This window comes from Leucoraja erinacea, chromosome 3, assembly GCF_028641065.1.
Source record: "Leucoraja erinacea ecotype New England chromosome 3, Leri_hhj_1, whole genome shotgun sequence".
Classification (NCBI taxonomy): domain Eukaryota; kingdom Metazoa; phylum Chordata; class Chondrichthyes; order Rajiformes; family Rajidae; genus Leucoraja; species Leucoraja erinaceus.
This window is the reverse complement of record NC_073379.1, coordinates 88428424-88454842: the sequence shown is the minus strand read 5'-3', so window position 1 is coordinate 88454842 and position 26419 is coordinate 88428424. Positions and strand designations below refer to the sequence as shown.

The window sequence follows — 26419 nt, the reverse complement described above, 5'->3', positions numbered from 1 at the left end:
TTTCCAAACTGTATAAAACTGATATTTTTGAAATAACTTCAGAAGTTATTAATATAAAACTGGACCCAGACACAAAATTAATAATACTTGGAATATCAGAACAAAGTTTAGCACTCACAACAAACCAAAGAAATTTCCTCGACTAAAGTATAATAATCGGGAAAAAATTAATATTACAATTTTGGAAAGGGCCTACAACCCCCACAATTAAGATGTGGATTACGGAAATGTCGGAGACCCTATACTTAGAAAGAATTAGACGTCTTAATGGACAAAAAATATATTTTCGATAAAATCTGGGCTCCATTCATTAACTATCTGAAGGGATAGATTGGCACAGCACGAGGACCCAACTGAAACTTTAACTCAGGATCAGATGAAAAGCTATACTTTATAATCTACGAACCTATCTCCATTGACGTATTACAGGTAATCCATTCCACCTCCTTTGTTTTTCTGTGTTTTTTTTAGTTTTTTTTAATTTGTAACTTTCTACCCTCTCTTTCTCTCTTTTTCAATAAAAAAAATAAAAACACTAGAAGCAGAAGTAATTGATAATTGAAAATTTTAATAATGCATGACTGATGTATATGAAAAGTCTTTTTACTATAATATGTAACTATACTTTATAATATGTCTACTTCTAATAAAAATATTTTTTTAAATATATATTTTTTTAAATTGAACCTGTCTCCACCACTTCCACTGGAAGCTTATTCCACACAGCTACCACTCTCTGAGTAAAGAAGTTCCCCCTCATGTTACCCCTAAACTTCTGTCCCTTAATTCTCAAGTCATGTCTTCTTGTTTGAATCTTCCCTACTCTCAATGGGAAAAGCTTATCCACGTCAACTCTGTCTATCCCTCTCATCATTTTAAAGACCTCTATTAAGTCTCTCCTTCACCTTCTGCGCTCCAAAGAATAAAGCCCTAACTTGTTCAACCTTTCTCTGTAACTTAGTTGCTGAAACCCAGGCAACATTCTAGTAAATCTCCTGTACTCTCTCTATTTTGCTGACATCCTTCCTATAATTAGGCGACCAAAATTGTTCACCATACTCCAGAATTGGCCTCACCAATGCCTTGTACAATTTTAACATTACATCCCAACTTCTATACTCAATGGTACACAAAATTGCTGGAGAAACTCAGCGGGTGCAGCAGCATCTATGGAGCGAAGCAAATAGGCGACGTTTCGGGCCGAAACCCTTCTTCAGACCTTCTATACTTAATGCTCTGATTTATAAAGACCAGCACACCAAAAGCTTTCTTTACCACCCTATCTACATGAGATTCCACCTTCAGGGAACTGTGCACAGTTATTCCTAGATCCCTCTGTTCAACTGCATTCCTTAACTCACTATCATTTACCAAATACGTCCTATTTTGATTTGTCCTGCCAAGATGTAGCACCTCAAACTTATCAACATTAAACTCTATCTACCATTTTTCAGCCCATGCTTCCAAATGGCCTAAATCTCTCTGTGGACTTTGAAAATCTACTTCATTATCCACAACCCCACCTATCTTAGTATCATCTGCATACTTACTAATCCAATTTACCACACCATCATCCAGATCATTGATGTACATGACAAATAACAATGAACCCAACACAGATCCCTGTGGCACCCCACTAGTCACCAGCCTCCAACCTGACAAACCGCCATCCACCCTTACTCTGGCATCTCCCATTCAGCCACTGTTGAATCCATCTTGCTACTCCACCATTAATATCCAACAATTGAACCTTCTTAACCAACCTTCCATGAGGAACCTTGTCAAAGGCCTTACTGAAGTCCATATGGACAACATCCACTGCTTTACCCTCATCAATTTCCCAAGTAACCTCTTCAAAAAATTCAAGAAGATTAGTCAAACATGACCTTCCAGGCACAAATCCATGTTGACTGTTCCTAATCAGACCCTGTTTATCCAGATGCTTATATATATTATCTCTAAGTATCCTTTCCATTAATTTGCCCACCACTGACGTCAAACTTACAGGTCTATAATTGCTAGGTTTACTCTTAGAACCCTTTTTAAACAATGGAACAACATGCGCAGTACGCCAATCCTCCGGCACTATTCCCATTTCTAATGACAATTGAAATATTTCTGTCATAGTCCCTGCTATTTCTACACTAACTTCCCTCAATGTCCTAGGGAATATCCTGTCAGGACCTGGAGACTTATCCACTTTTATATTTTTCAAAAGTGTCAGTACTTCCTCTTCTTTGAATCTCATAGTTTCCATAGCTACTCTACTTGTTTCCCTTACCTCACATAATTCAATATCCTTCTCCTTGGTGAATACTGAAGAAAATAAATTGTTCTGTATCTCCCCCATCTCTTTTGGCTCTACAGATAGCTGTCCACTTTGACTCTCTAATGGACCAATTTTATCCCTCGTTATCCTTTTGCTATTAATATAGCTGTAGAAACCCTTTGGATTTACTTTCACCTTATTTGCCAAAGCAACCTCATATCCTCTTTTAGCTTTTCTAATTTATTTCTTAAGATTCTTTTTACATTCTTTATACTCCTCAAGCACCTCATTTATTCCATGCTGCCTATAATTATTGTAGATCTCTCTTTTTCCGAACAAAGTGTCCAATTTCCCTTGAAAACCATGGCTCTTTCCAATTTTTACTATTTCCTTTCAACCGAACAGGGACCTAATGATTCTGTACTCTTAAAATTTAATCTTTAAATGTCCTCCATTTCTCCTCCACATCCTTCCCATAAAACAAAATGACCCAATTCACTCCTTTTAAATCCTTTCGCATCTCCTCAAAGTTAGCCTTTCACCAATCAAAAATCTCAACCCTAGGGTTTAAATACTTTTAAAGCGGTATTTTCTTACATAGAAGAATCAAAGCTGGAAAAAACAGAAGAAATGAAAGTCCACTGCTTTCTAGGGCTGTTTATTCATAGTGACCTTTGACCTGGGCTTGTGCAGTTGGAAGCAGTCAGTAAACAGAACTCGCTTATTGTTAATTTGAAGCCAGTTATTTCTTGAAAACTGATTGCTATCATTAAAGCTGTTTTATATTAAAGTGAATAAAAAAGAGCAGTTTCTTTTAGTGAATGGCTGATCAACAGATATCTAGCTGAAGCAACCAAAGCAATGTGAGAAGATGTTTTAATGCGAGTAAGTTAGGATTCAAAATGTACTGCCGATAGTGTGATGGAGGCAGACACAAAGGGAAATATATATATTCTTCGTGAAGAAAAATTGCAGAGATGTTGGGGAGAAATGCTAAGAGTGATGGGCCTGTCCCACTAAGGCAATTTTTCAGCGGACTGCCGGCGACTGTTAAGTTGCCGGCAGTCGCCTGAAAAACTGGCAATTGGAACGGTGACTGTCAGAGTGGAACACACACACAAACACATCGCTTCCTTCACCGGCCCGTTATGCAGGCGGGGGAAAGGGCAAGCGGGGTGGGGGGGGAGGTGCAGTCTAAAACATTCACACGGTGCAAAGCCAAAGTGAAACAGACACACACCGCGATGAACAGGAAGGTTGGCGCTGTCAAAAGACGACTAAAGCACAGTGGGGGGGGGGGGGGGGGAAAGGAGGGAGAAGGAATAGAGACAACTTTTAAGAAGGCAGAAATACATGGCTGTGAAGTTCGGCGGACATTTAACATTGCCTGTCAGTTATCCTTGGTTCTGAAAACTACTGCTTACCTTTTCTTTTCCCAATGAGCCAATGAAATTCACCGGTCAGCACCGGCTACAACCTATGAGAACCTCTGAGAACCTTCGACCTCCTGGCAACCCATTAGGACCTTCTGGCGACCCACCCACGGCTCGAGATGGCGGCTTCATTCTAGTCGCCGCTAATTTTTCAACATGTTGAAAAATTCACGGCGAACATAATGAGGCCGCGACTAGTTCTCAGAATGCGGGAACTCCTCACGACCAAGAAGGCGACTCCCCGGAAACCACCCGCGAACACGTGGCGACCATGTGGTGACTGCATAGTCTCCTGTAGTCGCCTAAAAAGTCACCTAAGTAGGACAGGCCCATGAGGCTCACTTTTTTGGTTTTCATCTGGCACTAATCAACAGAGAAGAAAAAACTTTTTGTTTCTTTAAGCTAGCTTCATTCCTTAGTTTGTTACTCCACCCCCCACTCAAATTTTCTTCTACCATGATTTATATATTTATAATCTGTCTGCACCAACCTGCCAGCATGCATTCTTAAGCTTTAGACATGTTTACGTTACTTTAGTTTTTTTCATAAGAAGCTTTTCCTTTTTATTTACCCTTTCTTTAACATTGGCAAATTTGCAGATGACACATAGAAACATAGAAAATAGGTGCAGGAGTAGGCCCTTCGAGCCTGCAACGCTATTCAATATGATCATGGCTGATCATCCAACTCAGTATCCTGTACCTGCCTTCTCTCCATACCCCCTGATCCCTTTAGCCACAAGGGCCACATCTAAATCCCTCTTAAATATAGCCAATTAACTGGCCTCAACTACCTTCTGTGGCAGAGAATTCCACAAATTCACCACTCTCTGTGTGAAAAATGTTTTTCTCATCTTGGTCCTAAAAGACTTCCCCCTTATCCTTAAACTGTGACCCCTTGTTCTAAACTTCCCCAACATCGGGAACAATCTTCCTGCATCTAGCCTGTCCAACCCCTTAAGAATTTTGTAAGTTTCTTTAAGATCCCCCCTCAATCTTCTAAATTCTAGCGAGTACAAGCCGGGTCTATCCAGTCTTCCTTCATATGAAAGTCCTGCCATCCCAGGAAAGAGTCTGGTGAACCTTCTCTGTACTCCCTCTATGGCAAGGATGTCTTTCCTCAGATTAGGAGACCAAAACTGTACACAATACTCCAGGTGTGGTCTCACCAAGGCCCTGTACAACTGCAGTAGAACCTCCCTGCTCCTATACTCAAATCCTTTTGCTATGAATGCTAACATACCATTCGCTTCTTCACTGCCTGCTGCACCTGCATGCCTACTTTCAATGACTGGTGTACCATGACACACAGGTCTCGTTGCATCTCCCCTTTTCCTAATCGGCCACCATTCAGATAATAGTCTACTTTCCTGTTCTTGCCACCAAAGTGGATAACCTCACATTTATCCACATTATACTGCATCTGCCATGCATTTGCCTACTCACCCAACCTATCCAAGTCGCCTAGCATCCTCCTCACAGCTAACACTGCCCCCCAGCTTCATGTCATTCACAAACTTGGAGATGTTGCATTCAATTCCCTCGTCCAAAGCATTAATATATATTGTAAATAGCTGGGATCCCAGCACTGAGCCTTGCGGTACCCCACTACAGGGTCTTGGTGAGACCACACCTGGAGTATTGCGTACAGTTTTGATCTCCTAATCTGAGGAAAGACATTCTTGCCAAAGAGGGAGTACAGAGAAGGTTCACCAGACTGATTCCTGGGATGTCAGGACTTTCTTATGAAGAAAGACTGGATAGACTCGGCTTGTACTCGCTAGAATTTAGAAGATTGAGGTGGGGATCTTATAGAAACTTACAAAATTCTTAAGGGGTTGGACAGGCTCGATGCAGGAAGATTGTTCCAGATGTTGGGGAAGTCCAGAAGAAGGGGTCGCAGTTTAAGGATAAGGGGGAAATCTTTTAAGACCAAGATGAGGAAAACATTTTTCACACAGAGAATGGTGAATCTCTGGAATTCTCTGCCACAGAAGGTAGTGAGGCCAGTTCATTGGCTATATTTAAGAGGGAGTTAGATGTGGCCCTTGTGGCTAAAGGGATCAGGGGGTATGGAGAGAAGGCAGGTACAGGATACTGAGTTGGATGATCAGCCATGATCATATTGAATGGCGGTGCAGGCTCAAAGGGCCGAATGGCCTACTCCTGCACCTATTTTCTATGTTTCTATGTAAGCCATCTACAACTTGTCGATCTTGCCGTTTGAAGATATTTGAATTACTGGAAGCTAATCGGGTAGATTTCAATGCCAGATATTTGTTGGAGCACATTTAAAATGACATCGGAGGGGACAATATTGATCATTTGTGACTTTCATATACTCTAGTCCTGAGCTGTCTGACAGTTATATGGTGAAACACCAATTGATCAACCTGTAACTGTACAGATCTTGAAATTTAGCTTGCTGAAAAATGGTCTGTGCAAATAGTGGCAAGAACAATATTAAACTTCAATATCATGCCTCACGGTGGAACATTGGTTTCTGACCACTCTACAGGCTCAAATTTTAACAACTTGTGCAAGATAGCACAAAAAGAAAAGAATGCTGAACAAAAATTGAGAAATCTAGACAAAGAGTTCTGGCCTGAAATGTTAATTCTTTCTCTTTCCATGCATGCTCCCTGATACGCTAAGCATTTTCCAGAAAAAAATAGCGCTCAGTTGGTTTCTTTCATTTTTCTCCAGCATTACATAGTCTGAACATTGGCAAAACCTCTGAAAATTCAGGCTGAATAACTTTACTGATCTTGTTATAACTTGTGGTATTAGTGTGATTAAAACTAAGAATGTTGATTTGCGTTCACAGAACTGCAACACCCATCCATCTATTAAAGGTGTCTCCAGATGGTGAATTTTTTGCCACTGCAGGAAAGGTACGTTATTTGTGTTTAATTAGTTTTGAACAGTATTCTAATTATGAGGTTCTTTGAGGTTTATTTGATTATGGTTCAAGTTAATCAAGTTTCATCTAAAATGCTCATCAAGGTGAAGTAATTCAGAGCTAAAAAATCTTGCTTTATTATGACATTAATTCTAACTCTTAAGCTTTTTTTCAGGTTCTGATTTCAACCCAGTTGTGGATTTTGATCCCTCTTTCTTTTAATTATTAATCATAGATTCCGGAATGCAAGAGCATTAAACCAAATCACTACATGACTGGTAATTTTAAATAACTGAAAATGTGTTATTCTAGGAAAAGTCAAGAAGAAAAGACTCCTAAGAACAGTGACATTTTGCACCAGATTTGTTGGTGTTATTACATGTCATTACTGGATACAAGGGAAATGTAATAGCTCTTATTTTAAAAACCACATTCGCAACACCAGTTATTTATTTCTGTACATGTTGTGGAATTGTTCACTTTTTCTGTGAATTTGGTGATCAATGTTTTTCCATCTACACTTCATGCTGCCCCGGCAAGGCCACCAGCATAATCAGGGATTGCTCTCACGCCAGCCACTTCATCTTCTCCCGCGCCCTCCACACAATCGGGCAAGAGGTACAGAAGTTTGGAAACTTCTCCAGATTCAAGTACAGTATCTTCCCAGCTGTTATCAGGCAGCTGAACCATCCTCTCACCAGCTCGAGTCTGGTACTGACCTTCCATTTACTTCATTGGAGACCTTTGAACTATCTTTATAATAATCTTATTTATATAGCACATTTTTAGTCAACTTGCATTGACCCCAAAGTGCTACACATAATTACATTACATTGTACAGGGTCTTGGTGAGACCACACCTGGAGTATTGCGTACAGTTTTGGTCTCCAAATCTGAGGAAGGACATTATTGCCATAGAGGGAGTGCAGAGACGGTTCACCAGACTGATTCCTGGGATGTCAGGACTGTCTTATGAAGAAAGACTGGATAGACTTGGTTTATACTCTCTAGAATTTAGAAGATTGAGAGGGGATCTTATAGAAACTTACAAAATTCTTAAGGGGTTGGACAGGCTAGATGCAGGAAGATTGTTCCCGATGTTAGGGAAGTCCAGGACAAGGGGTCACAGCTTAAGGATAAAGGGGAAATCCTTTAAAACCGAGATGAGAAGAACTTTTTTCACGCAGAGAGTGGTGAATCTCTGGAACTCTCTGCCACAGAGGGTAGTTGAAGCCAGTTCATTGGCTATATTTAAGAGGGAGTTAGATGTGGCCCTTGTGGCTAAGGGGATCAGGGGGTATGGAGAGAAGGCAGGTACGGGATACTGAGTTGGATGATCAGCCATGATCATATTGAATGGCGGTGCAGGCTCGAAGGGCCGAATGGCCTACTCCTGCACCTAATTTCTATGTTTCTATGTTTCTATGTTACATTTACACACAGGCAAAGGTGGGTGAAGTGTATTGCCCCAAGGACACAACGACAGTATGCACTCCAAGCGGGATTCGAACCGGCTACCTTCCAGTCGCCAGCCGAACATTTAGCCCATTGCGCCATCTGTCGTCCCAAACTTTATTCAAACTTTATCTTACACAATTTTTTGTACCCTTTATCTGCACATTGTGCATGACGATTGTAATAACCATATAACCATATAACAATTACAGCACGGAAACAGGCCATCTCGGCCCTACAAGTCCGTGCCGAACAACTGTTTTCCCTTAGTCCCACCTACCTGCACTCATACCATACATAACCCTCCATTCCCTTCTCATCCATATGCCTATCCAATTTATTTTTAAATGATACCAATGAACCTGCCTCCACCACTTCCACTGGAAGCTCATTCCACACCGCCACCACTCTCTGAGTAAAGAAATTCCCCCTCATGTTACCCCTAAACTTCTGTCCCTTAATTCTGAAGTCATGTCCTCTTGTTTGAATCTTCCCTATTCTCAAAGGGAAAAGCTTGTCCACATCAACTCTGTCTATCCCTCTCATCATTTTAAAGACCTATCAAGTCCCCCTTAACCTTCTGCGCTCCAGAGAATAAAGACCTAACTTATTCAACCTATCTCTGTAACTTTGGTTGGCGGCGCGACTCACCCGTTGCAGCGGCCCCTACAGCCTGTCTGTCTTTTTTTTATTTTTTGTCTAGTTAAATGTAGTGTTTGGTGTTTTTTAATAGTATTTTTAAATGTGTAAATGTGGGGGGCGGGGGGGGGAGGGGGAAACTGTTTAAATCTCTTCCCTGTCCGGGAGACCCGACTTTTTCCCTGTCGGGTCTCGGCTGTCGTTGGGGCCTAGCACCGTGGAGCGGCCTCCAGCCTGAACGACCCGGGGGCTCGGGAGACTGCGGAGCTGCGGATCTGCGGACTCACCATCGTGGGGCTGGCCGGCCTCGGAGCGTGGGGAGCGGTGGTGACTCGCTGCTGCGACTCGACTCCTGGGGCTCGGAGGCTCCAGCAACGCAGCCGCAGGTCCGGTGGACTGTGACATCGGGAGCTCGCGGGTCTGGGAGGAGAGAGAGAGACCGCTTCCCGGAGCTCCCGCAACGCGACTTCTCCAGCCGGTGTCACGGGGTTGGAACAACCCGGACCGGGACAGTACATCACCTGGCGAGGCTTCATGGCCGTGGGACTCACCATCGCCCGTCGGGGTTCCAACCTTGGACTTTCAGACCGGGAGCGGGGCCGTAAATCGCCCCGCGCGGCCTAAAATGGCCGTGGGACTCATCATCGCCCGCCTGGGGCTTGGACATCGGGAGAGACACGGAGAACAGGGGAGAGAAAAGACTTGCCTTCCATCACAGTGGCTTCACTGTGATGGATGTTTGTGTGAATTTAATTATGTGTATGTCTGTAAGACAGTGTCTTTGTTTGTATGGCTGTGGAAACAACATTTCGTTTGAGTCTCACTGGGGCTCAAATGATAATAAATTTGTATTGTTTGTATTGTTGTATTGTTGTATTGTAGTTGTTGAAACCCAGGCAACATTCTAGTAAATCTCCTCTGTACTCTCTCTATTTTGTTGACATCCTTCCTATAATTGGGCAACCAAAATTGTACACCATACTCCCGATTTGGTCTCACAAATGCCTTTTACAATTTTAACAGTACATCCCAGCTTCTATACTCAATGCTCTGATTTATAGAGGCTAGCATACCAAAAGCTTTCTTTACCACCCTATCTATATGAGATTCCACCTTCAAGGAACTATGCACGGTTATTCCCAGATCCCTCTGTTCAACTGTATTCTTCAATTCCCTACCATTTACCATGTACGTCCTATTTTGATTTGTCCTGCCAAGGTGTAGCACCTCACATTTATCAGCATTAAACTCCATCTGCCATCTTTCAGCCCATTTTTCCAAATGGCCTAAATCACTCTGTAGACTTTGGAAATCCTCTTCATTATCCACAACACCCCCTATCTTGGTATCATCTGCATACTTACTAATCCAATTTACCACACCTTCATCCAGATCATTGATGTACATGACAAACAACAAAGGACCCAACACAGATCCTTGAAGCACCCCACTAGTCACCTGCCTCCAACCCGACAAACAGCCATCCACCATTACCCTCTGGCTTCTCCCATTCAGCCACTGTTGAATCCATCCTGCTATTCCTGCATTTATACCCAACAGTTTAACCTTCTTAACCAACCTTCCATGAGGAACCTTGTCAAAGGCCTTACTAAAGTCCATATAGACAACATCCACTGCTTTACCCTCGTCAATTTCCCTAGTAACCTCTTCAAAAAATTCAAGAAGATTAGTCAAACATGACCTTCCAGGCACAAATCCATGTTGACTGTTCCTAATTAGACCCTGTTTATCCAGATGCTTATATATATTATCTCTAAGTATCTTTTCCATTAATTTTCCCACCACTGAAGTCAAACTAACAGGTCTATAATTGCTAGGTTTACTCTTAGAACCCTTTTTAAACAATGGAACAACATGCGCAGTACGCCAATCCTCGGGGACTATTCCCGTTTCTAATGACATTTGAAATATTTCTGTCATAGCTCTGGCTATTTCTACACTAACTTCCCTCAATGTCCTAGGGAATATCCTGTCAGGACCTGGAGACTTATCCAAGTTTATATTTTTCAAAAGTGTCAGTACTTCTTTTACTTTGAAACTCATAGTATCCATAGCTACTCTACTCGTTTCCCTTAACTCACATAATTCAATATCCTTCTCCTTGGTGGATACCGAAGAAAAGAAATTGTTCAATATCTCCCCCATCTCTTTTGGCTCTGCAGATAGCTGTCCACTCTGTCTCTCCAATGGACCAATTTAGTCCCTCGTTATCCTTTTGCTATTAATATAGCTGTAGAAACCCTTTGGACCTTTCACCTTACTCGCCAAAGCAACCTCATATCTTCTTTTAGCTTTTCTAATTTCTTTCTTAAGATTCTTTTTACATTCCTTATACTCCACAAGCACCTCATTTACTTCATGCTGCCTATAATTATTGTAGATCTCCCTCTTTTTCCGAACAAGATGTCCAATTTCCCTTGAAAACCAGGGCTCTTTCCAATTTTTACTGTTTCCTTTCAACCGAACAGGAACATAAAGATTCTGTACTCTTATGTCATGTAATCATGTATAATCTTTGACTGGATAGTAACAAAAAATATTTTCAGTGTACTTTTGCCTGACAAAAATAAACTAGCCTGAATTAAAACTTTTGTCCTGGAAAACACCACTCAGTTCGATAGCAATTGGTGGAGGAAAATAGGGAAGAGAAATAAAAACTGTCAATCTTGGCGAATCTCTAGAAATGAGAAAAATATATTCTGAAATAAATTGAAATACAATATTAGTTCCAAAAAGCCCAAAGCCCTAGGTTCATACTTCATAGTTTAGTTGGTGATTGGAGTTCAAGAGCTTGATGGTTGTTGGGAACAAGCTTTCCTGAACCTTTCCTGGTGAAGGGTTTTAGACTCCTATAATCTAGCTTTCAGATATTGATTTTAATTAAATCTGTGCATTGGATAATAATTTGAAACTTTCCCCTCCAAGAGGAATCAAGAAAACCTCTCTGTGTGTATTTACCGGCATCTGCAATTCCTTGCTTCTATGTAAAGAAAACTACATATCCAGCAGCCAGATTACTTTGGGATTGCCATCAAATTAATTGAACCAAACATAAACACAACTTTTTTTTTAAACATAGGGCTTTCTTTGAACGTACAGCTGTGTATTTTATCCTTGCCTTTTCAAGATCCACATTTAATGGACAATGCCATCAGTAGCTACAGCATGCTGTATATTGATAGAATCAATGGATTTGCATTTTCAGATTCTACAATTTCTGTGTCGGCTGCCTTGGGTGAACCAGTTCTAACTGGTTACCTCATTAACTGAGAGGCTAGCAGGGAACTTGTTTGTTTTTTTACCACTTCCTTGCTAGTGGGAGTAAGAACTGCAAGGTTAAGAAAACCTATCAGTTAAAGTAAACAAAAAGAAAGAAATGAAATTTAACCCTTTATTCAAAAATGCAACCTGTATTTCCTCCCCATAACTTGTTGTTTTTCTGCCTCCTTCCTTTAATATTGTCCTTACAATTTACTCCTACACTTTTGTAATTATTTTTGCTCAGTTGTATTCTGTTCAATTCACATTGCAGATTTTCTGGATTAAAACTTCTCTATAAAAGTCACATGTTGTACCTACTGTCATTTCATACTAAAGATAGTTTGGCTGGATTTTTTTTTCTCTTGAGTTGATATAACAAACACAAATATTTTGTCATTTGGAGGGTGGGCTTCCTAATAATAAACCACAGAACCAGTATTGGGGAATATCAAACATAACTATCCGCTCTTGTGTTTGTGTATTTTCTTTTTTTTTTAATGATTATAACTTTTGATCTAAATCTGAATTTTTTTTCAGGTGCTGTGAAATACCAGTATTTGACTGAATGCATGTTCAATTTTATATTGGCAACATGGGTAGTAGACAAGGTGGTGAAGAAAGCATTTAGCTTGCTTGCTTTCATCGGTCAGTGCATTGAGTACAAGAGTTGGGATGTTATGTACAAATCATTGATAAGACCACAGTTACAGAGTGTAGTTCTGGTAGGATGTCATTAGGTTGGAAAGGATGCAGAGAAGATTCACAGGTTTGTTGCTGGGACTGGAGAGCTTGAGTTTAAGCAGAGGCTGGATAGGCTGAGACAACTTTTCTGTGGAACATAGAAGATTGCGGCGTGACCTTATAGAGGTTTTAAAAAATCATGTGGGGGGTTGTAGATAAGGCGACCAGTCTGTCTTTTTCCCAGCGTCGAGAACTAGGGGGCACAGATTTATGGAAGAGGGATGATTTACAAAAGACCTGAGAGATGACTTTCATGCAGAGGGTGAGAGTACATGGAATAAGCTGTCAGAGGAAATTGTCATGGTGGATACAGTTATAATTTTTTTATTACATTTGGACAGATGCATGGATACAAAAGGTCTAGAGGGATTAGGGCCAAATGCAGGAACATGAGTGTAGATATCTTGGTGGGCAGGGGTGAGTTGGACTATTGGGCCTGTTTCTGTGCTGTGTCATGTCTAGGTGAAAACAAACATTTAAAATTAATTGCTCACTGTTTTTGTTTCTCCTGTTCCACATTCTTCAGGATGATTGTCTTGTGAAAGTGTGGTACAATTCCAGCAGCTGGCAGTCAGCAGTGATGACACCAATCACCCCAATGGACAAAGAGGAAGACGACATTGATTTTTCCTTTGTGTATTTAGCCCATCCTCGGGCTGTGACAGGATTCTCTTGGCGGAAGACCAGCAAGTACTTGCCAAGGTTAACTGAATATTTAGAAAAATTAATCAATGGATAATCACTGCAAATGCTGATTTTTTTCCTTTTCAGGTGACAAATGTGTGAAAGTTTAGGTAATCTTGTACTCGCCCAAATATCATGAATGTTCAGAAGCAGAGAACAAGTTGGGTGTATTTTGGCAGGCTTTTATTGTTCACTCGACCAAGTGGGACCCGTTGGGGGGGGGGGGGGGGGGGGGCGGCGGCGGCGGCGTCACGCGGACACACACACACCCCCCCCCCCCCCCGATATTAATATTATTCATTCGCTCCTTTTCCCCCATCCCCCGCCCTATCCACTCACGCACAGCCCCCAACTGCGCAGGCACGGCTAGAGAAGGAGAGCGAGGGGGTTAGAGAAGGAGGGGGGGCGCGCGGCATCACAGGGGACGGCTGGTCCCTGAACGCAATACTCCACCACTCACCCATAGGTCCCAATATTCACCACTCCCTAGAGAGGGGGGGGGGGGGGGGGGGGTAGAGAGGGATGGGGGGGGGAGTAGAGGGGGGGGGGGAGTAGTAGAGGGGGGGGGGGGTAGAGAGAGAGGGGGGGGAGAGTAGAGAGGGAGGGGGGGAGTAGAGGGAGGGGGGGAGTAGGAGGAGGGGAGGGAGGGAGGGAGGGGAGTAGAGAGGGACGGAGGGCAGGAGAGACGGGGGGGGGGCAGAGAGGGAGGGGGGGCCACTCCCATTCCCTGCCACAGCACCTACCCAGGTTGTAGAGCAACGCCAGGGCCTTGAACTCGGCCTGGTTCTCGTACTCAGCCCAGCCCTGGCTGTAGACTTCAGCCGTCGGCTCGACCGCCTCATGGTCTCCAGTCCAGGACCTGACTTAATCTCCATGCTCGTTCCTGACCTTGGCTCGTCCTTGGTTCCACCGGTGGCTTTTTATTTCAGCGCTGGTCATGACCCCATCCCAAGTCCCGAGCTCGGCCCTCACTCCAGCTCCAGGCTCTGGTCCAGCCCAGGCCCAGTCGCCGGGCTCGGCCCACGGCAGCAGCCTCCCCACCAGGCAGCGGGCAGGCGTCGACCTGAGGACCCGACTTGCGATTGGATTGATTTTTTTGTGCTTTGAGCGCTTGAGTTTCCCTCCTGCGCAAAGTGCTCCGTTCTAACGTCAATCGGTTTTACTGTAGGTTGAAATGCGACGGGAAGATATGTATCCTGTCGGCTGAGAAAATGTGAATAGCATGTGTGAAAATGGGAAGGCTGTGGCCAAGCGTTTGGAAGAAGATACTAATTAAGGAGATTAAACTAAAGCCAACACAACCCTGGCTCACACAGACATTTAGAATGTTAAGAACAAAAGGAAGAGTTATAGTATAATAGAGATAGAGGTGTTTTTTTTCTCAACATGATGGCAAATTTAGTTCCAGCATTGGTTTTATGTGTAAATTTCTGCAGCCTTCTTCAATGTTCTGGTTATTTGAGTTACTAAGCCAGATTGCCGAGGTCAGGAACGAGCACGGAGATTAAGTCGGGTCCTGGACTGGAGACCTTTGTAAATTTGTTGTCTCATCAGGGTATTTTGAGGATATTTTGTCTATCAATTCAGCAAGATATTATAAATTGGTGACTTAAAATGGCAATTGCTGTTATTTTCCACCTTTGTAAAGCTTGTCAATTTCTTGGCACGTCTTTAGATGGTTCCAGTTTTCCTTCCACACATTGTTATGGGCAAAATTACCCTCTGTTCAAAGTGTTATTCTTAATAACATACTGCATAATAAGTTACAAGGAGCTTATTTTGGCCTTTTATGTTGACACATGTGGCAAAAGAGTTGGTCTAATTCCACGGTTCGTAACTCTTCATTGCAGTTTTCAAGTACACAAGTATTTTTTAAACGTGACAAAGGTTTCTTCCTATATAACCCTTTCAGGCATTGAATCAACATACCCTCGAATTGTATTGACAAACTCGGGGAACTAGCTCCTCTGCTTATCCCAATGTAATTCGATACTCGACTTCCTCATCAGCAGAACTCAATCAGTACAAATTGGCAACAATAATTCTTCCTCGCTGACCATCAGCACAGGGGCCCCTTCAGGCTGCGTGCTGAGTTCCACTGCTCTACACTCTGTACATCCATGACTGTCTCAGACACAACTCCAAGGCCATCTGTAAGTTCGCTGACGATACCACCATAGTTTGACGAATAACGATGGAGATAAATAATCTCGTTGAATGCTGCCAGAAGAACAATCTTGCTCACATGGTCAGCATAACCAAGAAACTGATTCTTAATTCAGGAAGGGAAAGCCAAGGATTCAAGAACCTGTCGTCATCAGCGGTTTGGCGATGGCGGGGTCAGCACCTCTAGTTCCTGAGCATGCACATCTCTGAGGTCTATCCTAGACCCACCATGTTCATGCAATCATTGTTGCCGAATACTCTATCGGACCACTGCAGGTTGCATTGCAATCTGGCTCAGTAACTCAAATAACCAAAACATTGAAGATGGCTGTAGAAAGTGGTCCAACACTGGTATTGATCTCCTCACTATAAAAGGCATCTACAAAAAGTGCTGCATCAAGAAGGTACCGTGCCATCCTGGCCACAGACTCGTCTCACTGGGACCATTGGGGAAAAGTACTGGATTCTGAGAACCATTACATCCAGGTTAAAGAATGGCTTCTACCCTTCAATCACCAAGAACTTGAATCAAAATCCTATCTTAGCAGTGAAGTACCATGGACTTTACACAGTGCCCTCCATAATGTTTGATACAAAGACCCATCATTTGTTTATTTGCCTCTGTACTCCACAATTTGAGATTTCTAATAGAAAAAAATCACATGTGGTTAAAGTGCACATTGTCAGATTTTATTAAAGGTAATTATTATACATTTTGGTTTCACCATGTAGAAATTACAGCTGTGTTAATACATAATCCCCCCCCATTTCAGAGCACCATAATGTTTGGGACACATGGCTTCACGGGTGTTTGGAGTTGCTCAGGCATGTTTAATTGCCTCCATAATGCAGGTATAAGAGCTCTCAACACCGTCTTTCTTCCAGTCTTTTCGTCACCTTTGGAAACTTTTATTGCTATTTATCAACACGAGGACCAAGTTTGTGCCAATGAAAGTCAAAGAAGCCATTATGAGACTGAAAAACAAGAATAAAACTGTTAGATACATCAGCCAAACATTAGGATTACCAAAATCAACTGTTTGGAAAATCATTAAAAAGAAAGGATTGGCAGGCAAGGAAGACCTCCACAGCTGATGACAGAAGAATTCTCTCTACAATAACAAAAAATTCCGAAACATCTGTCCGACAGATCAGAAACACTCTTCAGAGGCAGGTGTGGATTTGTCAATGACCACTGTCCGCAGAAGACTTCATGAACAGAAATACCGAGACTACACTGCAAGATGCAAACCACTGGTTAGCCGCAAAAATAGGATGGCCAGGTTGCGGTTTGCCAAGAAGCACTTAAAAGAGCAACCACAGTTCTGCAAAAAAAGTCTTGTGGACAGATGAGAAGAAGATTAACATATCAGAGTGATAGCAAAGTATGGAGTGGAGAAGGAACTGCCAAAGATCCAAAGCATACCACCTCATCTGTGAAACACGGTGGTGGGGTTGTTATGGCCTGGGCGTGTATGGCTGCTGAAGGTACTGGCTCACTTATCTTCATTGATGATACAACTGATGATGGTAGTAGCATAATGAATTCTGAAGTGTATAGACACATCCTATCTGCTCGTTCAAACAAATGTCTCAAAACTCATTGGCAGGCAGTTCATTCTACAGCAAGACAATGATACCAAACATGCTGCTAAAGCAACAAATGAGTTTTTCAAAGCTAAAAAAATGGTAAATTCTTGAGTGGCCAAGTCAATTACCTGACCTGATCTCAATTGAACATGCCTTTTATATGCTGAAGAGAAAACTGAAGGGGACTAGCCCCCCAAAAAACATAAGCTAAAGATGGTTGCCATACAGGCCTGGCATGGACATCACCAGAGAAGACACTCAGCAACTGGTGATGTCCATAAATCGCAGACTTCAAGCAGTCATTGCATGCAAAGGATATGCAACAAAATACTAAACATGACTACTTTCATTCACATGAGATTGCTGTGTCCCAAACATTATGGTGCCCTGAAATGTGGGGACTATCTACAAACACTGCTGTAATTTCTACATTGTGAAATTAAAATGTATAAAAATGGACCTTTATTAAAATCTGTCTGTGCATTTTAACCACATGTGATTTTTTTTCTATTACAAACTCAAATTGTGGAGTACAGAGGCAAATAAATAAATGATGGGTCTTTGTCGCAAACATTATGGAGGGCACTGTATAAAAGGGTGCTCTACATACTTTGTCTTACATTTGTTCCGTTTTGTTACCTAGTGTAACTGATGGTTTATTGTATTGTTAATTCTGTAGTTGGCTTGTTGCATTAATATGGCCCGCAGGCACACTCGGCATCACGCCCCCCCCCCCTCCTCATACTCGTGGTCTGAAGCACGTTCGGGGAACAGACCCATCGGGTCTGCACTTGTTTACTTTAAATCTATGATTTCCTTCTTGTCGACATCTCTGCTGAGTGAAAATTCTCCTGTTTATTTCCCTTGGTAAATTATTTTATGTACCAAGCTCTCTGAAGAGAGCATCTCCAGCATATCAAATCTTGCCCCATAGGTATAACTTTTTTTTATCCCTGGTTACATCCTCATAAATCTCCTCTGTGCCATCGCTAGTGCAATCACATTTTCCTGCAACGTGATAACTGGAAATGTACTCATTAATCGGGCCATGGCCTAACTAGTATTGTATACTGTTCTAAAATACCTGCCCTGCTCTTCCATTCTGTGCATCACTGATCTTATTGATTCCCTGTTACCTTTATTGATCTATGGACATATAGCCAAGGCATTTTTGTTCCTTTACAGTGGCCAATTTTTAATTATTCCTTTGCTTGTTGTGTCATGCCAAATTCATTTCCTTGCACTCTGCTTGAAAAATACTGCATGGAAACAAGACCGTTGGCCTATGGAGTCCCTGGCGACCATTAATAACCTGTTCTCACCCTATTCCCTTCTTTGGACTATATTCCATTTCCACTTTCCTGACATTCATATTTTTTTCCTTCATCACTGTCAACTATTGTTGCATCATCTGTCAACTTATTTATGATGACCTTACATTTAAGTCTAAAAACACATGTAACATATATAAAAGTGACTGACCACTGAGCCCTATGAAACCTCAATGACAACAGCATTTCAGTCACAAAAGGGTTTTCAACTATCACCCTGTGTTTTGGATCCAATTTGCCCTCTGATCTCTTGATCTGCTTTTTTAGGTCGGCCACGTGAGGCTTTGTCAAAAGTCTTGCTAAAATTCATGTGGTCAATTTCAAATGCACTGACCGTCCTAGTTAAAAGAAAAATAGAATCAAGTTAGAGAGCTAGGATTTTCGCTCAATATTTCATGTTAACTCTCCTTGGTTTAATGTTCCTTTCTAAATGAAGACTCAGAATTTCTCTTTAACTGGATTCCAAGAGAATATTTAAAAATTGCAATAGTGCCTCCTCATTTCCTTTCAATTGTTCAAGATATTGTTCAACTAAGCCTGGCAATTTTTCCACTGATATACTTCAAATGTATATTCAATGCAATATTACCTCTATTCCTACTCAAATTTCAATGAATTTCTCATATAGCATGTACCAAAATGTAACTTATGTTTTAATGTTTTATGAGCGAATGCAAAATAAGGTACTACTTAAGTATATGCCTTGTGAATGAGTGTTGAGAGTATATGGTAAATACTTCGGGTTTTTCTGCATTTATTGATCCAAAATATAACTAATCCCACTAATCCCAAGTAATATGCAGCATGTTCAATTATAGTATGATTTCCCCCTTTTAAATGATTGATATAAATTGACCTCAATCATTAATGGAATTTGACCTTAACAGTATCTTTCATTGCAGGGGCTCCACATGTCATGTCTTGCTGACCTGCTGTAAGGACAATGTTTGTCGGTTATGGGCAGAGACATTACTACCAAGTGATAGTTTGCTTTCTGGTGAGGGCTACACCCAGTGGTCTGAATCTGTTACTGCAAGCAGCAACCTCAAAAGGAATATTTCCAGTCGGGAAAAGGTACAGTGCAATTGAACTGAGGAATGTTATAATGACCAAGATAATTTGAAAGGAAAACAACATTTATATAACCTGCTTATTCCTAATGTTAAGCATTGAGAAAATGAAAACAGTTGAACAGTTTTTGGATCTTGGATTGAATTGTATTGTTCTTTTATAGTTGAATATTGGACCATTTCGAATAGGCAGGAGGAGGTCATCTGGCCTTGTTGCACATACTGGGTATTTACCAAATCAACTAGATGCACATGAACTCCATAGGAATGTGCCCCTACATGCAAATTCACTTTGTCATTTTCATATAGCAGCCAGTATTAATCCAGCAACAGGTAAGGAAGTTATATATTCATTATGTCAAGACGTTATTCAAAGATTCTTAGGTATGTAAGGCACATAATGTGTATTGATGAACATTGGTACACTAATTGACCCCAGCCAGCTATATGAACTCTAAAACTGTTTGAACTTTGTGCCCGATATCCAGTAATTAACAAGCATAAATGTTGCCTAACTGCACATGGAAGCTACTTTTTTATGGTTGCCACCCACAAGCCTAATTAGTAATTACCAACTATAACCTTATCTTGTTTATTGTCTGAGGCTGAACCTGGCATATGCAAACGTTATGTAATTCTGAGATCCGATTACAATCACACATCTACTCGGTCACTGATATCAGCCATGATCGTATTGAATGGCAGTGGTGGCTTGAAGGGCTGAATGGCCTACTCCTGCACCTATTTTCTATGTTTCTATGGTATTGACTTCTGTAATATTGTTCAGTGGCACCACTGTCTCTCTTCAGCTGCTGCACAAAATCCTTATCCACACTTTGGACTCTGCAACCTCTGCTATAAAAATCACTCTTCTACCTGACTGACTTTAGACATCCCGACTATTTACTTGAAAGTTTAGCTCTTTCCCCTGCCTCTCTCTACCCCCCATCTTCCCCCCTTTTCAATGCATCTTGAAACCTGCCACTTTGATATGTCCTTGCACCTTCTGGTACAATTTGGAAACAGAATTACTCCTATCTATTCAAGATGAACTGGCAGCTAAGTACCACAAAAGATTTGGGAGGTTGCCAAACCATAATCATCGTGCAACTCTGCTGGCAATTGTTTTGCTAAACAGCATTGGTTATATTTTGTTCAACAGCACAGAGTTATCTAGTTACCATTTTTCTCTAAAATGTGTGATTTGAAATGTTAATAAACGTGGATAATGTTCAAAATGTAAATGTAACATCATTTATTAATTTAGGTTTTTAAATTCACTTTCAAATAGACATTCCGCTCCTGCCTTCCATCACTTCATTAAGTTTAAGTGAAAATGAAGAAACTAATGGACCCTTTGTAGTCCATTGGCTAAATAATAAGGAGCTGCATTTCACCTTGTCAATGGAAGTATTTTTGCAGCAGTTGCGAAGAAGTTTGGAGCAGCCATCTCCAGAGTCTGGAAATGAGGAATTTGGACAGATGGAGAACCAATCTGATGAAGGTACTAAATTAACTTTGGCTAATTGAAATGTGCACACATATTTTCTGCTGTTACATAATCTGTGATTTTTGGATATACTGGCATTGGAGGGTTATGGATTGTGTGTAGGTAGATAAGAGATGGTCTTACCATCGTGTTTGGCACAGACATTGTGGGCTGACGGGCCTGTTCTTGTGCTGTACTGTTCCATGTAAAATGCTTTGTGTCTGTGATATTTCTCAGGTTTGTCTCCAACTTCAGTTACAGAACTTCATTCAACAATTATGTTGAAAATGATGAAAACCCACTGTTACAATTAAAACATGACATCATAGAATTCAATGTTCATGCCATTGGATTGTAGGCTACCCAAGTGAAATATGAGGTACAGTTCTTCCAATTTGAGTGTGGCCTCACTCTGGCAGTAGAGGAGGCCAAGGGCAGACAGGTTGGTATGGGAATGGGAAGAGGAATTAAAACAGTGGAAGCAAACAACAGGAAAGGAGGGATTCTTGCAAGACGACCTTCTACTATAAATCCATTGATTCCCACAGCCCACCTTGACTACCCGAGTTAAACCCCAATCCCAGCCCCTCTTTCTTGTCATGCACCATTCTTTTCACTTCCTGCTCCCACTGCCGTTCATTTCTCCTCCCCCTTATCTCCATCTGCTTATCTCACCCTTCCCTGTGTCCTCATTTATTGTTCTTTCATTCCCCCCACCTCCCCGCCCATTATCTCTGTCTGTTCTACATTTCACTCCCCACCATTTCTTATCAGATTTCAGTATTTTTACCTTTTCATCTTCTATACCTCCAGCCTTGATTACTGTCTCTATCGCCAGTCTCTTGCCATCTTCACCAAGATCTACGTATCATTTTCCATTTCTTGCCACTCCCCTTCCCCTTATGTCTTTCTACCAGATATTTCTCTATTCCATTAGTCTGAGCAAGGGTTTTATCCATTTCCGTAGGTATCTGAGCAAATTTGGCATGTCCACGGGGATTGTCACAAACCTCGACAGATGTGCTGTCGAGAGTATTTTGAAGAGATACATGTTAGCTTGCTATGACAGCAGCACTATTGGCTGCTTGAATCTGCAGAGTTTGGTAAATGCTCTCCATCAAGCTTGTCACTTTCATCCATCCAGTCTATCTTCGTGGTGCATTGCATCAGAAAAGCTCATTGTAGCAACAAGAATGCCTGTCACACTGGCTCTTCCTTTTTCTCTCTTCTAATTTCAGGGCTTAAAATACAATTTTAGTTACTTGCTTTCATAAATGAATTGAAAGACAGAGGTACAGGGAAAGAGCTGAGAAAGGGTGCTTACTGTATTGCTCTTTCAAAAGTAGCAAGGGCTCAATGAACAGAATGACTGTCCTGTAATAATTATCTGGTTTATGTGTTCAACAGAAAGAAGAATCCTGTCATATTGAAAATGTTTTTATGTTGTTTAGATTGCACATGCTGGTCATGGGCTCATTAGTTGATCTGCCTTATGCCATCATTCAACTATTTTATTTGCTCAACGCAAAGGTTATAATTTCGCAGCATTAGTTGGTAAGATGCAAAAGTTCTTCTGTGTGAGGTTAGATGCTGCAATTGAGCAGACCGGTTAGATGCTGCAATTGTGCAGACTGGCTAGATCCTGCAATAGAACAGACTGTTATCTGAACAGCATTTAATCCCACATTTAGTTCATGTATGTATATTATGAACCAATTTTTCTGTGTTTAAATTACAAAACCTCTCATAAGGAGAAACTGTCTTGACACATTATTGGTCTTTTTGCAGAGTATTAAAAGATTTATGCAATTTGTACTTTCAGACAAAGATGCTGGGGAAAAAACTTCTTCAGATGTGATGGTAGATCATAAGATCGACATGCTGTTAGCTGAATGGAACAAAAATGCAGACATGCTCTTCAGTATTCATCCTATGGATGGCTCTTTATTGGTGTGGCATGTTGACTGGTTGGATGAATATCAACCTGGGATGTTTCGACAAGTGCAGGTGAAGGCATCTTTTGTTCCTTTATATTGCATATTTGATGAGCAAGACATCCAGTTTCCAGTAAGTGATTCAGCTGAACACAAGTGGAAGAAGGACAAGCTGCAGGTTTCATTTCAAATCCTAAAGGACTGCTGGCGTCATTACCAGAACACTGTTAAAGAGGCCAAAAGAGAATACCTGTCAAATATTATTGTGTCTAATCGTCACAACCCACGTGTGTTATTTAAAACCAATGACTCTGTTCTTAATGCCCCACAGCCTCTGAAATGTGCAATGACTTCCTGCACTTTTTCATTGATAAGGTTGTTACCATAAGGGCTCTCATTTCAGCTCCGGCCTCTGACCCCTCTGATTCTGTCCCATGCTTGATGGTATTTGATAAGTTTGTGCCTGTGACATGGTCGCTTTTAGATGATGTGGTTAGCCATATTAAGCCATCAGGTTCCCCTTTGATGCTGTCCCTCCTCATCTTTTTAAAGAGGTTTTCCCCAGTATAGGGCAGTCGGTTCTTGCCATTATTAACAGCAGTCTGTGTTCTGGAGTTGTCCCCGTAAGTTTTAAACATGCAGTAGTGCAACCCCTGCTTAAGAAACCTGGCCTGGATCAAACTGTATTGGCCAATTTTAGGCCCATCTCCAAGTTGCCTTTTATCTCTAAAATCTTGGAGAAAGTTGTTTATGCTCAGTTAAAACTTTTCCTGAACGAGCATAATATTCGGGAGGTTTTCCAGTCTGGGTTTAAAACTATGCATAGCACAGTCAGCATTGCTAAAGGTCTTTAATGACATCCTCCTAGCTAATGATTCTGGTGATTATGTGATTCTTGTCCTGCTGGACCTATCTGCTGCCTTTGATACAGTGGATCATGATATTTTAGTATCTCAGTTACAGCACCTAGTGGACATTTGTGGCAGTGCCCTGGGATGGTTCAGATCGTATCTGGCAGACAGAACTATGTGTGTAAGCCTGGTTACACAAAAAAGCTGGAGAAACTCAGCGGGTGCAGCAGCATCTATGGAGCGAAGGAAATAGGCAACGTTTCGGGCCGAAACCCTTCTTCAGACTGATCGGGGGCGGGGGTGGGTGGGGACAAGAAAAGGAAAAGGAGGAGTAGCCAGAAGGCTGGGGGATGGGAGGAGACAGCAGGGGGGCTGAGGGAGGGTAGGAGACAGCAAGGACTAACAAAATTGGGAGAATTCGATGTTCATGCCCCCGGGGTGCAGACTCCCCAAACGGAATATGAGGTGCTGTTCCTCCAATTTCCGGTGCTGCTCGCTGTGGCCATGGAGGAGACCCAGAACAGAGAGGTCGGAGACGGAGTGGGAGGGGGAGTTGAAGTGCTGAGCCACCGGGAGGTCAGCTTGGTTATTGCGGACCGAGCGGAGGTGTTCGGCGAAACGATCGCCCAACCTCCGCTTGGTCTCACCGATATAGATCTGCTGACATCTAGAGCAAAACTATGTGTGTAAGCCTTGCTGGTTCTGAATCCTTCTCCGCTCCTCTGTCATATGGGGTTCCACAGGGCTCAATTTTAGGGCCCCTGCTTTTCTCACTGTACTTACTTCCTCTGGGTTCCATTCTTAGAAAGCATGGCATCTCTTTTCATTGTTATGCTGATAGTCAGATATATGTGCCGCTGAAGAAGAAAGATGCTTTCTCAGTCAAACCACTTCTGTTATATCTTGATGACATTAAATCCTGGATGGCCCTAAACTTTTTAAATTTTAATGAAAAGAAAACAGAAGTGATAGTGTTTGGTCCCAATGGCTCCTGTGAACCTCCCCCTGTTGACTTGGGTCCCTTGGCACTGTATGTGAAGCCAACAGTTTTGAACTTGGGTTTTAAGATGGACAGTGATTTTAAATTAGATCGTCAAATAGGCACGGTAGTTAAGTCCAGCTTCTTTCATTTAAGGCAGCTGGCAAAGGTGAACCCCATTCTTGAACGACAGCATTTTGAAACAGTGAAACATTTTGAATCCATGCCTTCATCACGTCTCATCACGTCTCGGCTGGATTACTGTAACACACTTTATTTTGGAGTTAGCCAATCTTCCCTTGCACGTCTCCAGTTGGTTCAGAATGCTGCTGCTCGCCTTTTAACTGGAACACGTAAGAGGGAGCACATAACGCCTATTCTGGCCTCCCTCCACTGGCTGCCTGTGTACTTTAGAGTTCATTTTAAGATTATTTTATTTGTTTTTAAATCTTTAAATGGTCAATAGTCAATAGTCTATTTAATTGTCATTTGGACCCCTGGAGGTCCAAATGAAATGCCGTTTCTGCAGCCATACATTACACACAAATAGACCCCAGACACAACATAATTTACAATTTTACATAAACATCCATCACATAGCTGTGATGGAAGGCCAAAAAAAAAACTTATCTCTCCACTGCACTCTCCCCCCCCCCCCCCCCCCCCCCCCCCCCCCCCACCCCCACGATGTCAGAGTCAAAGTCAAAGCCCCCGGCTGGCGATGGCAATTGTCCCACGGCCATTAAAGCCACGCCGGGTGGTGCGAGGTCGCACACCGGGTCTTGATGTTGGAGCCCCCGGCGTGCGCTCGCAGTGTCCCGCGGCCATTCCAAGCCGCGCGGGGCAGTGATGTTAGGCCCCGCTCCAGGAGCTCTTCGACCCCGCAACTCGGGCGGGGGAAGTCGCCGTTGCAGGAGCCCTGAAAAGCGGTCTCCCTCCAGGGACCCGCGGGCTCCCGGTGCCGCCGTCCACAGACCTGCCGTTGGAGCCTCCGACTCTCCGGTCGGGCCGCAGCAGCAGCAGCAGCAGCGCAGCAGCAGCAGCGCTCCTCCACCGCTCCACCCGCTCCGGACTCGGCCAGCCCCGCGACGTTGACGGTGAGTCGGCACCTGAGTCCCCGGCTTCTTCCCGTTGGAGGCCGCTCCTCGTTGCGGCCTCAACGACAACTGAGACCCGACGAAAAAAAAAAGGTCGGGTCTCCAGTGCAGGGAGAAATTTAAAAGTTTCCCCCCCCCCACTCCCACCCCACCCCCACCCCCCCACACACACCCCCCAACATAAAATAACAAAAACTACATATAAACATAGACAAAAAATAATAAAAACGCGGACAGGCTGCAGAGGCCGCTGCTGACCAGGGTCGCGCCGCCTTACCTCTCTGAGCTGCCTCATCCCTACGCTCCTGCTCGGTGCCTCAGGTCAGCTGATCAGCTGCTCCTGGAGGTACCTGGAGGTCTAAGCGGAAGCTCAGAAGGAATAGAGCCTTCTCTGTTGCTGCTCTGACATTATGGAACACTCTACCTTTGCACATTAGACAGGCCCCTTCACTGTCCATTTTCAAAACTAATCTTAAAACCCTTTTCTATTCCTTGCCTTTCAACCCTG

At 42.5% G+C, this 26419-nt stretch overlaps 1 protein-coding gene across 1 annotated transcript in view; it reads left to right on the top strand.

Annotated features, from left to right (window-relative positions):
* The window catches only part of LOC129694298 (dmX-like protein 1), a 216936-nt gene that overhangs the window by 59741 nt on the left and 130776 nt on the right, over nt 1-26419 (top strand). Inside the window, exons 6-11 of the mRNA XM_055631009.1 lie at nt 6529-6595; nt 13247-13422; nt 19394-19565; nt 19726-19894; nt 20853-21065; nt 22873-23057. Of these exons, the coding sequence (XP_055486984.1) occupies nt 6529-6595; nt 13247-13422; nt 19394-19565; nt 19726-19894; nt 20853-21065; nt 22873-23057 (982 nt within the window). The remainder of the gene's footprint in view (nt 1-6528; nt 6596-13246; nt 13423-19393; nt 19566-19725; nt 19895-20852; nt 21066-22872; nt 23058-26419) is intronic.